Source organism: Apus apus, chromosome 1 (assembly GCF_020740795.1).
Source record: "Apus apus isolate bApuApu2 chromosome 1, bApuApu2.pri.cur, whole genome shotgun sequence".
NCBI lineage: Eukaryota > Metazoa > Chordata > Aves > Apodiformes > Apodidae > Apus > Apus apus.
This window is the reverse complement of record NC_067282.1, coordinates 146,926,193-146,942,381: the sequence shown is the minus strand read 5'-3', so window position 1 is coordinate 146,942,381 and position 16,189 is coordinate 146,926,193. Positions and strand designations below refer to the sequence as shown.

Here is a 16,189-nt window from a genome sequence, read left to right as displayed (position 1 = left end):
GGATCAACAAGACTGGTTAGTAATAACCATTGGCAGGTAAGAGTATAAAACACTTTCCCATAGAAAACTCCAACTTCCTTTACTTGATGCCTTCACAGAACTCACCTTCAGCCAGGAAAGGAAAAACACCGAATGGGGCATCTCTACTGCAAGGCAATTTCCCACCTCACTCCCAGATTGGTTGTTTTGAAACTTATACGGTGGGCACTCAATTCAGCAGCTGACAGCCCACAGCCAGGAGCCTCTTTTAACTTTGACTTGAGTCTGCAATTAGAGTTAGGTTTGTTTATGGCAAGACCAAAATCTGCACTAAACTGCATGTCCACTTCGAAGGGAGAAACAGCCTTCCTTAAATTGATCCAGAAAATGAGGCTCTGGAGAAGCATGCACCAGAGCACACCCTATATTTACACAAAGCAGTTCAGTGTCTTCAGAGACCTCAGCACATCTTGACATGTACTACATGGAAGCATCAGGCCCTTTCAGCTGTCTCACAGGCAGCCAGATCTCAGCAGCTGATCTGCTGCATTCTTCTACCCTCTCTCTTATTCCCTTAAGCTTACTGAGATCCACAGGTCAGCAGCTAAACAGCATGGTTTAACTGAAAGATCCAGTGCTTCCATTTTTTTCCCAGTAAAATTCAAAGGAAGGAGTACTTGGACCTTTGTGATTATTTGGGCAGATCTTACTAAGAAGGTAGTCTCACCCACCTACTTGATATGGCAACACACATCAAATATGGGCTTGACAAAAACAAGAGCCTTTTTCAGTCCCTCTAGACCCTCCTTTGACATACAAGGAAGTTGAATAAAGTTCAACAGGGTCAAAGAAAGAAGAAACGTGCAGAAATGATCCATCATTTACATGACTACAACAATTGTGCTAAACTCATGGTGCCATCATTGTTCTATTCTAGATTAGCTTTAGGTTTTAGTCAGAGGTTCATTTTCTACCACTGTCTGTGAAACTTTCTGGAACATATAGAAAAAAACACTGGTTGACTGGAAAGCAGGATTTGAAGAAGCATTAAAGTAAAATCAGCTAGAAGAGCACTTCAAGTTCAGCTAATTTAATTTCTGAAATAAATTATCTGGACAGTGTTGTAGTTTTTTAATTTTAGCACAGCTCACTGCAATGCCTACTGTGCTAACCATTAGAGCTGCTGTTATTCTGATTTGTGTCCCCTACTCAGCATGGAAAGAACAAGAAAGGAAATTCAAGCAGCAGTTAAAGTGTCTGTACACTTAAGCCAAGAAACCCAGCAAGAGGCAAGTGTGTGTCCATAGTACTGAGAAGAGGTCCAACAAGACCCTGCAACAAGTTCTTGGTTTCTTTCTGACCAGCACCAATGTTTCTGCCACTTAAGGAAATCAGTAAGAAACCAACAATAATAGGTTCTTAATTTTTAAGCCAGTTTTTCTCAGCAGTTCACTGGGAAAGCCCGTAAGAGAAAATATTGCAAGCATACAATTGTCTAAAATGTATCATGAGTTTTGTAATTATTTATTTCAACTTCTGCACCCAAAACAAACTCCCCCTTTGTGCCCCTTCTAGCCAACTATTTCCCAGTTTCACCTTAAGAATAAAAGACTCCAGAGATGCTGAGGGAGCTTCAGCAGGCTTTGTGTCTGATATGGAGCCCAAATCATCCTTATCACTTACCAGTACAGTACGACCAGGAAGACAGCCAGCAAAGCCAGAGTGACCGTTGTACTATCGATTTCTGTGGAGGCAAATGCCAGGAGATCTAAAGGCTCCATTTTCCTTCAGTGAAGCTCCAGCCTTGAGTGGTGCAAGTGTGTGTGTGCAGGGGAAAGTTTCCTCAAGAGCTGATAAAGCCTTCCACAGCTATATGAATGACATCTGCAACAAAACAGGAACCAAGAGAGCAAAAACACATCAAGTCAAGTACAAACTGCAAACCTTTCCTGTTGTCATCAACTGCACACTCAGAGAGAGTTTGAAGGTTCCCTGCATGGTAAGACGCAGCAATTTCCCCCTCCCACTGTTACTGACTGTCACACTGGTAAATATTTACATACTCACCACTTGAGACATCAGTGATGTTGAATAGGTTTTTAGACATCAAGCATGGGACCTGGGGAAAGTGTGGAGAAAAAACAGGGGGAGAGAGCCTGACCATGTGAAGATTGGGAAGAAGAAGAATATAAAGACCCCTCAGGGGTACCCTGGCATACAAACAGTGCCACTCTCTGAAGTAACAAAAATAGAGCATTTCTGCAACATAAAGCTTCATTAGCACTTAATCTCCAAACTGGTTATAACTTAGAAGAATGGAACAAGTAAGCTTTAAATTATGACGATTAAAAGGAGTTTGGTGAAAACTCTTCTCATGTGGCTACTAGAACACATATATAGAAAGAAAAACTAATGAGGAGAAAAAGCCAACTGTAGTATCTGGGTCTGCAAGTCTGCTCACACAGACAGCACTGTTTGGCTGTATCAGCTCAGGTTCATGAGCACTACAGCTCAGTGCAGTGCCTCCCTTGGAGGTACCACTAACCAGCCTCTCCAGAGATACTTTGGTTACCCCTGTGTATCAGGGTTAACATCCATATGGCCACATCTACTGTCTCTGCATTGTGGCACAGTTAAGACGTCACTTTCTTGAAAAACCTGCATGTTAACAGTCAAGTTTTGACTGCAGTCCAGAAAATACTTAGTCTGTAATATATTCATTCCTCAGCTTTCTTCTGTATTTTCCTGCCTGCAAATGTCATTCTGTTTCAAGCACCTGATCCAGTCCAATTAGAAAGGTCAACCACAACACAAACCTTGAACCACTTCTATGAGAGAAGACCACCACCCTGTTACATACAAAGTTACCAAATGCCATTATAAAAAAAAAAATCAACAGCAGCAGCAACTTGCAAGTAAACCCTCTTGCCCATGACAAAGTTCCCCAAACTGTCTGGTATCATTTGTTACTTAAGAAACTAGAAATACTCATATATGTATTGCAGCCTTCCCTCTCTTTCCAATTACCTATTTGGAAGTTAAGGAAATCAAATCTACCCAAAAAACTAGTTTTCTGAGTTATATGGTAACCCTGAGAATCAGAAATTCTGCAGCATCTGATTCCCATAACACACCAGATGAAGAGTGGTTTCTTCTCATACAACCCCAAGATAACAGATTTAATGTGCAAGGCTTCTCCAATATCCCTGTATTACATTTCCTGCTCTTATCAGATAAGTTAATAATATAGGTATCAAAAAAGTAAAGTCTCTAACACAATGAAGTTTAATTTTAAGAAGGTTTGGCTCTACTCTAACTGAATCACTGCTATTTTGGTTCTCTGTGCTTCACAACTGCATTAATTCCGTTCCAACCTCAGATCTTTGCAGAAAAAGTAAAAGGTGTTAACCAGCCCACCAGCTCCACGGAACAGCACAGTAGTTCATAGAAAACCTTGCTTATTGTATTAACAATGGTATTGTTATTCTGTGTCAAGAACAGCTCTGCTAGTTTGCTGCTGCTCCCAAGTTCTCAGAAGAACAACCGCAACAAGATTCAAGACCAGTGACACAAGGAATTAATCAGTGGGCACCAGGCTATCCCAACCAGCAGCTGATCCTGTGGCACTTTAAGGAGAAGAAAAAAAAACAAACCAACAACAAAACCAATCTATATTATTTTAAGTCTCTTCAAAAAACTAAACCAATCACCACAAGTATAGAAGGTAAAAAATACTATTCTGGTTTCACTGTGGTTTAATTTAGTTAATTCTATTTACCTAACTTAACCAAAGGACATAATTTTTTCCACATAGAGGACTGATGTCCTCCACATAAAGTCAACAGCAAAACTCCTACCAGCAAACACAGAGTCAAGTACAGACCTCACTTATTTTGTTAAGAAGCACAGGAGCTTTTTCCCAGTCACACTGGGAGGTAGGTGGTATGAATATTTCTTAAGCACACGTATTACGAAAGAAAATAGTCTCTCTCATCAGCATCCAATTTGGAAGAGAACACATAAACAAGCTCCCAACAACAACCATCCTTTTCTGTTGTTGATGTTGGGGTTTTCTTTCTGGTTTGTGTTTTAAGCCTCTGCACCTGTTTCTTGCTGAAGGGTTTTAACTCAGCACTTCCCAGATGGGTGGCACGCAGCACTGACTCCAAAACCCACCTGGAGCATTCCTCACCACAGACCCACCCGCTCGCAGTTACCATCACACAGTTAAGGATCTCAGCTCCATGAAGAGTCATAAAAATCCACACAATGCTTTGCGGGTGGGGAGGAAGCAAGTCAGGGATGCAGACAGCAATGAAAACAAGCTATTTATCAGTCCTGAGTATCTCTTCACAGGTTCTTTACATGAGAAAAGCCAGCCTAATTAACTCATTCATAGCACAGATATTTTTCACCAACCTCCCAGTTCTTTTTGTGGAGCCACTGCTGGTCAGGCTGATTATGGTAATGGTATCAAAGAACTGTGGAGACAGATACTAATTTCTCACCAACCACATGCTGGAGGAAGCCAGAGACAAGCAGAAGTGGGAGAGCCTTTTCCTGTCAGACTGCTCTGAGTCAGCAGCACTGTCTGCATTTGCCTCCACAAGGCTTCACTCAATATTGCATCTACCAAGGTTCACAGCTCCTTGATATGGTGCCATCCAAGCTCTTCTCTTCCATGGCAAGTGAAATCCACAGATCACCACCTTGTTCAACACAAACTTCAGCAACAAAAAAAAGCATGTTCAACACAAACTTACACTTGAGATACCCATCTCATCCTTCCTTCACCAGCACTACCATAACTGCTGCCTTCCTCAACAAATAGCAGAACTACAAGGCAGAAGCAGTTCGGTCCTGAACAGCCAGAGCTTCAGTTTTTGCAGACATTTGCAGCAGTAAATATTAAAAACAAAACAAAAACAAACAAACAAACACACCACAAAAAAAAAAAAAAAACAACAAAAAACCAAACAAACAAAAAAACAAACCAAACCAAAACACACAAACCAAAAAACCCACCAAGAAAAAAAGGGAAGTACATTATAGCATTCAAAGTGTGAGAAGCTGAAGTGTTCCTCCACTGAAAAAGAAAAAAAGCCAGCACCCTGACAATCCAGGTTTTCCAAGAAGCCTTCACACCTTAAAACCCTGTCTGCTAGGGATCCAGAAATATCTTCTGTAAATGCTCTTCCAAAACAATGCATCTCAAATTAAAAATTAATACAAGTGAGTCTCAGCAATGCTTGATACACATAAGTATCATTCAGATGTGAAATATATAGTTCATTAAAAAGCAGGATTATAGACCTTCTCAGTAGACCTCATTCATGTTAAGGATTTTGACCTGTCTTCAAAGCATAGCAAAAGGAAAATGTAGTCTCATGTATTTCAGGGGCTAACAACTAACCAGCTAGACTAACCATGAACCCCTGCTAATGACCAAATTTGACTCCTCTCATGCTGTTCTAACTCATATGTTTCAGGTCTATACTAATCTAACTAAGGCTGAGCAGCACCAACTTTACGATAGATTAAGGGAATCTAGAAAGATGTTATATTTTAATATTATAGCAGTTCTTCTTTACAGAAATTTGTGGCATAGTCTTCAGATCAAGGAAATTGTCTTATGTACACAGCTTAGCCAGAAAATACTGCAAATGAAATACCACAGAACAGCTTAAAAAAAAAGCCTCATGAGATTGATCAGAGAGTAGTTTATGTATAAGCTTTAACAAAGCCCATGTACAAAACTGTGTAAGTATGTATGATATTAATTTATCTTAAAGACAAAAACCTTCCCAAAGCCAGAACAAATTCTTAACATCTTTAAGGCAGATCAATCAAAAAGATCAATGGTACATTTCACAGAGATTTTTTTTTAATATTTAAAACAACCATAATAGCCAAAGTACTGGGAGTATTAATGTATCGGAATAGAGAGATTTAAGGTGGCCATCTATGACTACATTATTACCATCCCTGTTCAAGGATTGATCAAGCAGATTAATCAGGTGATTTTGTACTCCTGCATGATGAACTATGACAAGCTACTCAATACACACAGACCACCAAGGCATTGTAATCCTCCTATGAGGATCCTGTTCTGCTTTCGAAATGGACAGAAGCACCAAAAAGCTCATGGAAGATTCTTGAATCACCTTGAACAAAATCCAGTTAACTGGATCTCGAAAGTCAAACATGGTAACTGTGAAACCACGCTGAAGAAGATGCTTTCATGACATTTCCTACTGAGGAACAGAAAGGCACACTTTTCTACTTAAATTGTTTCCCGAAGTCAAAACCTGGTTATATTAACCTAAGTGCTTCTCAGAAAACAGGTACCCAGCTTACAATTCTAGGAATGCTAAAATATTATGCCAGCTTATCCATCACTAACAAATTTAATCTTAGCTGACTAAAAGTTATGGTGCTTCAATTTTAGTCAATATTACAGCAGCTAAAAAGCTCATTATGCTAACTAAATGCAGTGCTGCTGTACGAAGTCCCCTCTAAAGCAACAAGCTGTGAGATATCCTAGTTATTTCAAAGAACTCCACTTAGAAATAGCACAGATTTTGTAGTCAAAAGGAATGACAGTTTCTTCTTCTTGCTGTGCAAGCTTGGAATGAGTTTCTAAAATAAAGTTACCTTTGCTAATAGTGACATTAAGCCCCAGTGAAATTCCAGAGAAAGCAGAAATTAATGTAACATCTGCTATCCATGGCCAGGCATTTCTAAGCAAATTGACTTTATTAAATAATCGGTAACTTGTTTATATTTCTATAGCTTGCTTTAGAAACATTGATTCAAGCAATCCTGTAATTTCATTGTCCTATAAACTTGACTGGAGATAAGTAAGGATTTATGTTCCTGGATCAATAGCTCCACATTGACAGCAGAATCCAAAGAACCCTGCCTAGACTAGTCTGGTAGTTGCAGAGAGCAGTATAAATGTTTCCCTTTGTAACAATATCATGGTAAGAACAAGTAAGCTATAATTTATTCTGTGAAGTTCAGTTTTTAAACACCATGAAAAATACCTAACCTCTGTTTGATTAAAAAGCCATTGTAGATAGCAAACTCAAGGCTTGAATTCTCCAAACCGAGTTTTAATGCTGGACAACAGGTCAAAAGAACAATTAAAACTTCCCAGAAGTACTCTAACTTAATTTACTAAACTGTGCTTATCAATTTCTCTTTCATCCATTAGCTCATGGGATTGACAGTAAAATATATAAATCCCAGTGCTTCCCTGCAGTTTGCAAATACGAAGATGTAAAACACTGGTTTTCCCCAATTAATGGACATATTTTGAAAGTTCTATATGCTATCTCTTGCTACTGCGTTCCCCACGTTACATCTCCAGTTTGCAGTTCAATAATTTTACTGTGAAATCCTTTCAAGATGATACAAAGAGATTTCTTTGGAGAAAGATTACCCTCAGCCTCCTTAAAAGTGGAGAAGCAGCCACCTCAGAGGCAATTAGCCACAGTGACCCACACTGCACAGAGCAGTGCAGTGGCTCCTGGACCGCCAACTGGAGGAGCCCTGGCCCTTGCATCCTTTGAGCTGCCCTAACAAGAGAAGGGGAGTCAAATAACAAATAGAAAGGACAAAAGGAAGAATAGCAGCCAAGAAGAAGCAGATCTGACCATCCTGTCACAGGAATAAAGCTGCAGCCAGCCACCCACCTCGCATTCTGCTTGTGAAAAGGACAAGACAAAAGCTCAATGAACATGCTGGTTGGTGCCTCTTTGAAAGGTACCAAATTGTTGATACAGACATTCAGTAGCCTGGATATGTGCTGTCAGGGCCAGGCATGGAGCTGAGGACCACCTCCATGTAGACCAGCCCTCACAAAAAGGTGCAGACCCATCAGGCTGAAGGAAGGATTCAGGTAACAGGGTCTAAGGACACAGCAAAGGGCAAGCCAGAACCAGGGGCTACCCAGGGCATCAGCTCAGCAACAGAAACTCAAACCTGACCTTTACTGGGGCTTCTGAGCCCATCGGCAGAGTGGGGGGTCTCAGGTGAGGCTTATCAGGACAATTAAGATCTACTGGTATCCTCAGGGACCTGACAGGCTCAGTACTAAGGCCTGGGAAGAGGTAAAATGATAATGACAGACACATGGGAGGAAGGTACTTGAAAGAGTGAATTCCCTAATGCAAAGCATTTATCAATATCCTGTTAAAATTCAAAATGACAAAATGGGGAAGGCATGAAAAGCCTCAAAAAGCTCAAACCCTAGAAGAGGCAAAGAAGCGTTCTCCACCTGAAGTCCACCACTGTTTTTTTCAAATAGCTCGTGTGTCCAGAAGAAGCTCCACAGATGTGAATGGAGAACATCCCCATGGGTTATGACCTTTATACTGACAGGAATGGTAGAATCGGATCTCATCTAGGAACTGTGGGCAGTATCAGCTCAGCTTTTATGCTTTATCTCTAATTGTCTAAAAATCAGAGGGACTGGATGCAATTATCCCTCTGAGATGGACAAGAGAAAAAAGAAAGAGCAACAGAAAGTGCAGCAGATCAGACAATACAAACACTCCAAACCCAGGACAAGCATTACAACCTCTCAGCACAGAAGAGGCAGTAAACTGGCACAAAGGCAAACTAAAGGTCCAAATCCAGCAAGTCAGACTAATACTATTGCCACAGTAATGGTTTTCATACTTCAAGAAGCCCAGAAGCTATTAGTCTACATCCACATGCAGAAAGGCAATATGAATGCAAACAGAGCCAACCTGGCAATTCAAGTAATCACTGAAGACCAATCCCAGTTCTTCAAGAATTCTCTAGTGGCATCCACAGGGCCTTTCTTTTAGGCTGCAGAAACATCCCTCCATGGGACATGGGAATTTCTCCTGGAGAGGACCCAGTGTAGGGTTTGTTAATGCTGCTCTGACTCCTGTAGGCAGGCAGGGAGAGGTTGGTGCCCTGTTACCTATCTTGCCTTTGAAATGTTCCTCATAATAAATATTTCAAAATTACCATAACTGCAGTATGAACAATCATGCTGGTTATGTTCAGATTGCAGTAACAACACAAAACTTACAGGGCACTGGAACACACAGAGCTGTGGCAAGACAGCTGACACCTTCACACTATGGGACAAACTCAGGGGCAATATATAAAGTACATGGAAAAGCCTTATCTTCACTCCCACCCCTATCCAGGGGATCTGAACTGCCTAAATTTATGTATCACATGAAGAATAGTTGTTGGTAGATCATGCCAAATATTCCCAAAGGCCTTCTTACCCATATGAAAGAGAGCACGGGTAACTAACATGCAAATTGCCACCTCTTACATGCTGCGGAAGGGCTCATGTAACATATTGATTGGCTTTACTCTAGTTCAGCCTTTTGTGCTCTCCCATTCACTAGTTTTTTGCTGCAGCCCTTTCTGCTGACTACTTGTACACTAATTCACCAATTCAGAAATCCCTTCAGCTCTGATTCTCAGCAGATATGTTGTAACACAGACGTGAATGACTGGTAAAGGAGCAGGAAAAAAGAAAAAGTGGAAAAAAAAAAAAAAACAAACTAACTTGCACAATCACAAAACCAGCATTTCCAAATCTCGAGTTCTTACTGTTAGTAAGTACTGGCTTAGTTCACTTTTTTCTAAAGCACTAGTTCTTCATTTGTGCAATTGTAATAAGCACAGGTTTTACCAGAGGCAAAGATGGTCAGGCCCTCAAAGCAAGGAAGAAAATGTTCCAAAGCAGTGAAATTCAAAGGACCAGGGTGAAAATATTAATTAGACTATTTTAATTGTTCAATTTAAAAAGAAGTTTGGTGTGTTTTTTTTCTGCAGTCTCGTGAATCAGAGGAAATCTGTGATTTGTGAATGCCCGAAATTAGCAATACTTGCAAAATAAGCTGACCTGTAAGCCATGGGAAGAGAGATTAAGTGGAAGACTGAATTACATGACATATGAGTTGACACAGCAAGAAGAACTTAGTCTCAACAAGATTTCAGCCCTGCTGACACTGATGTTGAGTTGCTCTCAGACTGAAGTATAGATGGGATGTGAGCCTCAGGTTCACAGTGAGTCTAGCTTCCTGATTCCTTCCTTCCTTCTGCTGCCTTCTGCCAAAAGCACAACCTCAGACTGTGGCTGGGATAGTGCAAAAATGAAATATGTATTCTTCTCAATTTCACTGAAATACAAATTATTATAATAATCCATGGAATACAACTTTTAGCCATCATACTTCATCTTTTTACTGGCTGCTGACCAGATCTAAGGTTTGTGGAAAACCAAGGCTCTGTGACAATCTGAGAGGACCACTTTGTACTTGCCAGAAAGCCTAATAAAGTCTTCAGGCTTCAAGAGTCTTGGGTTTTCTTTTAAGCAATTCTTAGAAGTTTTTTTTTTGCTCTGAACATGATGCTACTTTCTTTACCTTCAGCCAATTAAGTCCAACAAGCTTAAGTGAGCAACTGCAATGATAAATCAGCTGTCGTATAAGCCTGGCCAGCAGCCCTGGCAACTGTCCATTTTTAACTTCAGCTCCTCTTCCTCACCATCTATTTTGAAGTATTCTTTTTAACTCAGAACACCACTACCTGCAGACACTTCTCACCCAACTCTGACAGTTACACTCACATAGCAACTGAACAGGAGTGATTGGATCTCAGGCCCAGCACAGAGTCCTACAGCCATGTTGTGGTTCTGGCCCAGCCAACAACAAAGAACAACGTGGCTGCTCACTCACCCCTCCCTCCACTGTGGGATGGCAAGGAGAAAATCCATCTAGAAGCTCGTGGGTTGAGACCAGGACAAAGGAGGGTTCACTTACCAGTTAGGGTCTCGAGCAAAACAGACTCAACTTGGGGAAAAATCAATTTAATGTATCACTAATACGATGCAAACAGAACAAAGAGAAAACAAAAAACAGAGCTTAAATGCCTCACCCCACCCCTTCTTTCCTCCTGGGCCCAAATTACTTTGTTCCCTATTTCTCTACCTCCTTCTCCCCGGTGGCACAGGGAGACAGGGATTGGGGTTTACAGTCAGTTCATCACATGTTGTTTTCTGTCACTCCTTGCTCCTCAGGAAGAAGGATCCCTCACAGTCTTCCCTTACTCCAACTTGAGGTCCCTCCCATCAGAGAGAGTCCTTCATGAACCTCTCTGACATGAGTCCTTCCCACGAGGCGCAGTCCACCAGGAACAGACTGCTCCAGCACAGGCTACCCACAGTCACAGCCTGCTTTGGAAACAGTCACCTGCCCAGGCACAGGGTCCTCTGCAGCTGCAGGTGCACATCTGCTCCACCGTACTCCTCCATGGGCTGTAGGGGGACAGCCTGCCATCTCACTACGGCCTGCAGGGGAACCTCTGCTTGGGCACCTCCTCCCCCTCCTTCCTCATCGACCTTGGTATATCTGCTCTGGCACCGCTCTCATCTCCTCCTCTCCTCTGCCCTGAGGTCTTCTAGCAGTTCTCTTCCCCTTCTTGAATACATTAATCACAGAGACACATCCACTGTCACTGATGGAGTTGGCCTCAGCCAGAGGTGGGGCCAGATTTTGGAGCTGGGGGGAGCTTTCAGCAGCTTCTCACGGGAGCCACCCCTCAGAAACCTCCCCCACTACCAAACCCATGCCACACTAATCCAGCACTAGCCATCAACAAAAATTTAAACTAGGTGCATTGGAACAGGTGCAGCTTAGTGAGCCAGACCCATTGGACAGGTACACCAGTGTATGGGGTACTACATCCTTCAGAGGCTCTGCTCTGTCTGTGGCAGTTCAGGCTAAGCAGAGAAGCCAGCAGCTACACAAGTGCATGGGAAAGGCACTGGGAGTACTTCAGGCAGCCCAGGGATGGTGGGATGTTATGATGAACTGTAATTCACTTACCTTATATTCGTAAGTGAAGTGACACATGAATGCAAGATGCCAGATGAAGTAAACTGACTGGAAATGGAGGAGACCCTGGGGTTTCAGATGGGACCTATATTTGCACAAGACTAGAAGCCATGGGCAGAAACAGCAGATACGCTGCACCAAGACAAAAGCCTCACCACATATTCACCAAAATACAATTTCTTCCAGTTACCTTTACCTTGATTTCCCCTGGATAAATCTGTAAAGTAGTCAGGAATCAGGCAAGCAAAGAAAGTGCTGAGAAGGACCTTTGCAGATGAACACAGGTATTTTAGCAGTACAGCAAGGAACTACATTTTTCTGTGTCCAGTGCAGGTAGATGCACTCTGTCCCTGTGTGATGCTCTCAGCTCTCTGGATGAAGAGTGCCAAATCCAAGGGATAAAATATTGGTTTTCTCTTAGTATATGTAACTCCAGTTAACCTCATTGGAGCGTTGTGGGTATGCTGAGAAGATTACACTCCTCAATGTGCAGTTACAGCTGTACTGTAAATGCAACATTACATGCTTTCTATTATGGTTCAAGACCGCTACACTCTTCAAGACTGTTATAAACTTCAGAAAACAGGGGTTTATAATGGAAAAATTGAAACACTCAAATCTAAAAGCCTGGCAGAGAGGAAATATAGCTATAAATTCAACCTTTGTTTTCCAGCATATACATTGACAAGGTATGAATAATATGTATTTCTACACTTAGAACAGACAGATGTACACATTGCTCAGGGTAACCTTTGCTGTAAAAATGGAGGACTGAAAGAGCTCAAAATGGAAGAGCAACCTGTTGTCTTGTCTTTTACAGAGTTACTGCAACTGCAACAATGACATAAAAACAGCAATTGAAATTTAGTAGCCTATACACCGGGTTGGAGTCTAAACGCACTTTTTTTAAAGGGGTCTGTTATATTTCTACAGTCAGTGAGAAAAAGACACAACCCTCCCCCCCCCCCCCAGGCCTCATCAGCCTCCTTTTTAAAAAAATATATTTAAAAAAATTATTTAAAAAGTTATTTGGATACTGTTCAAATGACATTGCAAATCAACTTTCTATCCACTGCAGAAATGTATATTCTTTTTGTATTCTCTGTATATTCTCTTCTATATATAATCTGGTCTCTAGCTTCTTAACACTACCAAAGAACAAAAATTGGACAAGCAATTTCTGGACTTGCTAGCATAAAAATACCCCAATCTGATTGCCAGAGAAAGACAGCAGGCAACTGTACTGTCATTGAGGCTGTGGCATTTGGGAATTTCTTGAGATATTAATAGCAATGGGTCAATATAATCCCATTAGCCACATCACTCTGACTTCTCATATATGTAAGGAAAGGAAACCGAAACTGATGCAATCACTTCTTGGGAGGTATGCTGATGCTGGGTAAACAGGAAAATCCATGCCTGTTTTAGACACTGCAGTCTGCTGGGAAAGGTAGAATAGGGAGGTCTACACATTTTGCTGGCAGAGCCTCCACCTCCAGGAGGGATTAGAGGCACTCCCTGCTGCTGCTATTGCCTGTACAGGGCTTGGTGCAACAGGAGGTTCCACTGCCACCATCCTCCTCCTCAAGCACCTGCCCTGCCCCAGGGTTTCAGTGGCACCCCCAGCCGTGCCACTGCTCTGGAAATGGAGCTGCCTGTCCTCCAGTGTTTCTCATTGGCTCGGTTAAGTTGGCATATGTGGTGTCAGCATACAGGGAAATAGCCAAAGCTCAGCAAAGCTGCATGCAGATGTGATCCCCGTTTTGTTTGTTTGTTTATGTTAGTGCTGCTCACACTTGGGAAAGTTTATTGAAAATGTAGGGAATGCTTTCAGATTTAGATGCCCCCATAAGTTATTTTCTATTGCATACATATTAGCAGTGTCCCTAGCACTGTAAACAGGGAGAACATCAGATATACCAGGAGTCTATGAGTTGTATGAAAAACTTCATGTGAAAAGCAGCCCACAAGCCCTCCCCATTACAGCTGCTGGGTTTTTTTAAGGTATGGATTAGTTGGCAAAAAGTTTAGTGCTTCTTACCAAAACCTCTAACCTTTATCTACAGCATCCTCATCTTATACATATATCCCCTCCTCACGGGTAACCATTTGAGGGCACCACATTTAGCATTTCTGCATGCTTGATTCATGAAGGACATCCACTTTCTGTTTTCAGCCTTTCCATACGACAGCAGCCCTGGTGCCCACAGTACACAAACCCAACACACCCAAAAGCAGTACTTTCATGTTGACCCAGAGGTGCCAAGTCTCTGAGCAGGAAGGGAATTGCCTCACTGTCCAGACCTGTTCAGCATTTGGCAGCATGTGTGAAGATTAAAGGCAAAGATACATTATTACCATTAAAAGGGCAATGCAGTTCCCGGCAGAACCAAGAACTGCCTTCCGTGTCTTCTCTTGGATGAGACCTTTACTAGGACTGACTCCGGTCTTTGCTTCCACCTTTTTCATTTAAATAGTGTCTTGCAACATTAAACTTGGCTAAAAACTCCCACTCTGCTCCTGCAGTCTTCAGTGTGCTCACTGCTTGCTGTCCCACCCGAGAAACAGTAGCTGAGAACCATTGTCACTGGTTGTAAGTAGTGCACACAGGAAATCTGAAGTCTTCAGCATAATTAGTGAACTATTTGTAGGAAAGGATCATCAAGTTATACCTGTGTCATTGCACCCCATCCCTATCCATTGGGGATCACCATCTGATGTACCTTCAGCCCTGGGAGGCCAGCAGAGCATTCTGGTGCAAAGTATTTCTCAAAACTCTCTGGCAAATTTACATTCAGGTGTAGGGACCGACAGCAAGGCTGGAATAGTTTCCCAGGCACCTACTCACCAGAGGATCACAATGAAAATGTTTAGGAGTGTCTTACCTGACCCATGAAGCACACAAAGTTGTTCTTCCTCCTTGTGTTGTCTTGACCACTGCTCTGTTTTATTAAGCAGCAGGATGAAACTGAAGAATTTCCAAGGATTTTCACTGTAGTGATGTGCACAGCCTGAGACTTTCAGTTGCCTCCAGTTCAGCAAACAGCAGAAACACTGGAACAAGGAAATGTACACAGGCAAAGGCTGTTGCAGCCACTTATGCAAAAGATGTATTTGGATATTTCTCTCTGCTAAGACCTAGAAAGTCAACTTATAAGGAGAGAAAAAAAAAATAAAAAGGAAAAAAAAATAAAATAAGCTTAAATTCAGCAAGAAGACGGATAATTTAAGACCCTTATTCACTAGAGAAAGATTTCCAGTCCCTAGGAGTGGAATTCCCTCCTCCACCTTCTTCTAAGATTGAATGATTACTTATTCCCACTAACCTTTACACAGAGGAGCCAACAGCCACACTTCTGACCACATCTGCAAGGGAGAATGACATCCCTTCACGGCCAGTCCCACGTGCTAACACTGCAGACATTTCCCCAAGCCAACCCAAACCCAGATGACCTTCCCAGCGATGTGCCAGGGGAACGACCTGGCAAAACCTCCCAGCCAAAAGCATGGGGTGAGGAGGACCAGAAAGGGGAAGGAGGATTTACAGCCCCCATCCTCCTCCTCCAGCCCCACAGCAAATACTAGGAGATCCTTACCTTTAAATTTCTCCCGTGCCTCTTCCAGCGGTTCCTGGCCGGGCTGCCAGCAGGCAGCTGCACTGCAACACCCCGAGGGGAGCGGAGTCATCGCTGCCGCCCACGGAACAGACAGGTGCTTGGAAAGCTGCCCTCGGCCCGGCAGCCAGGCAGGGGCTGCGGGACTACAACTCCCAGAAGGCCCCGGGCCTCTCTGCCCAAGTCCCTGCCGCTGCCTCTCGCCACGCACCCTGGGGGTTGTAGTTTCTCTGGGCGAGAACGATACCATTCCCTCTGCCCGCCTCTCCTGCTGACATGCCCTGGCTGGAAGGGGAGGTTTTGCGTGGCTGCAAAGGAAACAAACACTCTGAAACCTAGTCAATTTTAGTATTACTTTTTTTTTCGAAAAACTATGTATGTATGTCTGTATTAAAAAACAAAACAACCAAACCAAACCCAAAAAAAACCACAACCAAAACACAAAACAAACAAACAAAACCCATCCAGAGCTCAGCAAATATTTTTTGCCTACAGCCAGGGAAAAACAGGAACTTCGTATACTTGCAATGCTCTTTCTGAGTCTGGTAGGGACTTGGTTTGATGGGAAAGGAGGGGGGGAAACATGGAAAAAGGCTCATAAATAGGTATTGCCAAATAATTCTGCAAAATCAGATGGGAAAAAATTAAATGTTCCCATACACTAATTAGTTAATCACTGGCCTCAAGCCTCCAAACGTGCCT

General features: G+C 42.4%; 1 protein-coding gene across 3 annotated transcripts in view; it reads right to left on the bottom strand.

Moving 5' to 3' along the window:
* TBXAS1 (thromboxane A synthase 1) overlaps window positions 1-15,542 on the bottom strand; it is a 256,201-nt gene extending 240,659 nt beyond the window's left edge. Inside the window, exons 1-3 of one of the 3 annotated variants that reach the window (XM_051644014.1) lie at window positions 15,470-15,542; window positions 14,759-14,927; window positions 1,663-1,863 (exon numbers count right to left, since the gene is read on the bottom strand). In XM_051644014.1, coding sequence (XP_051499974.1) covers window positions 1,663-1,760 — 98 coding nt within the window. In that variant the 5' untranslated portion in view covers window positions 1,761-1,863; window positions 14,759-14,927; window positions 15,470-15,542. Of the gene's footprint in view, window positions 1-1,662; window positions 1,864-4,398; window positions 4,435-14,758; window positions 14,943-15,469 lie in introns of those variants that run through there. The other 2 variants (XM_051644015.1, XM_051644016.1) reach the window with 2 other exon arrangements.
* Between the last annotated feature and the right edge of the window lie 647 nt (window positions 15,543-16,189).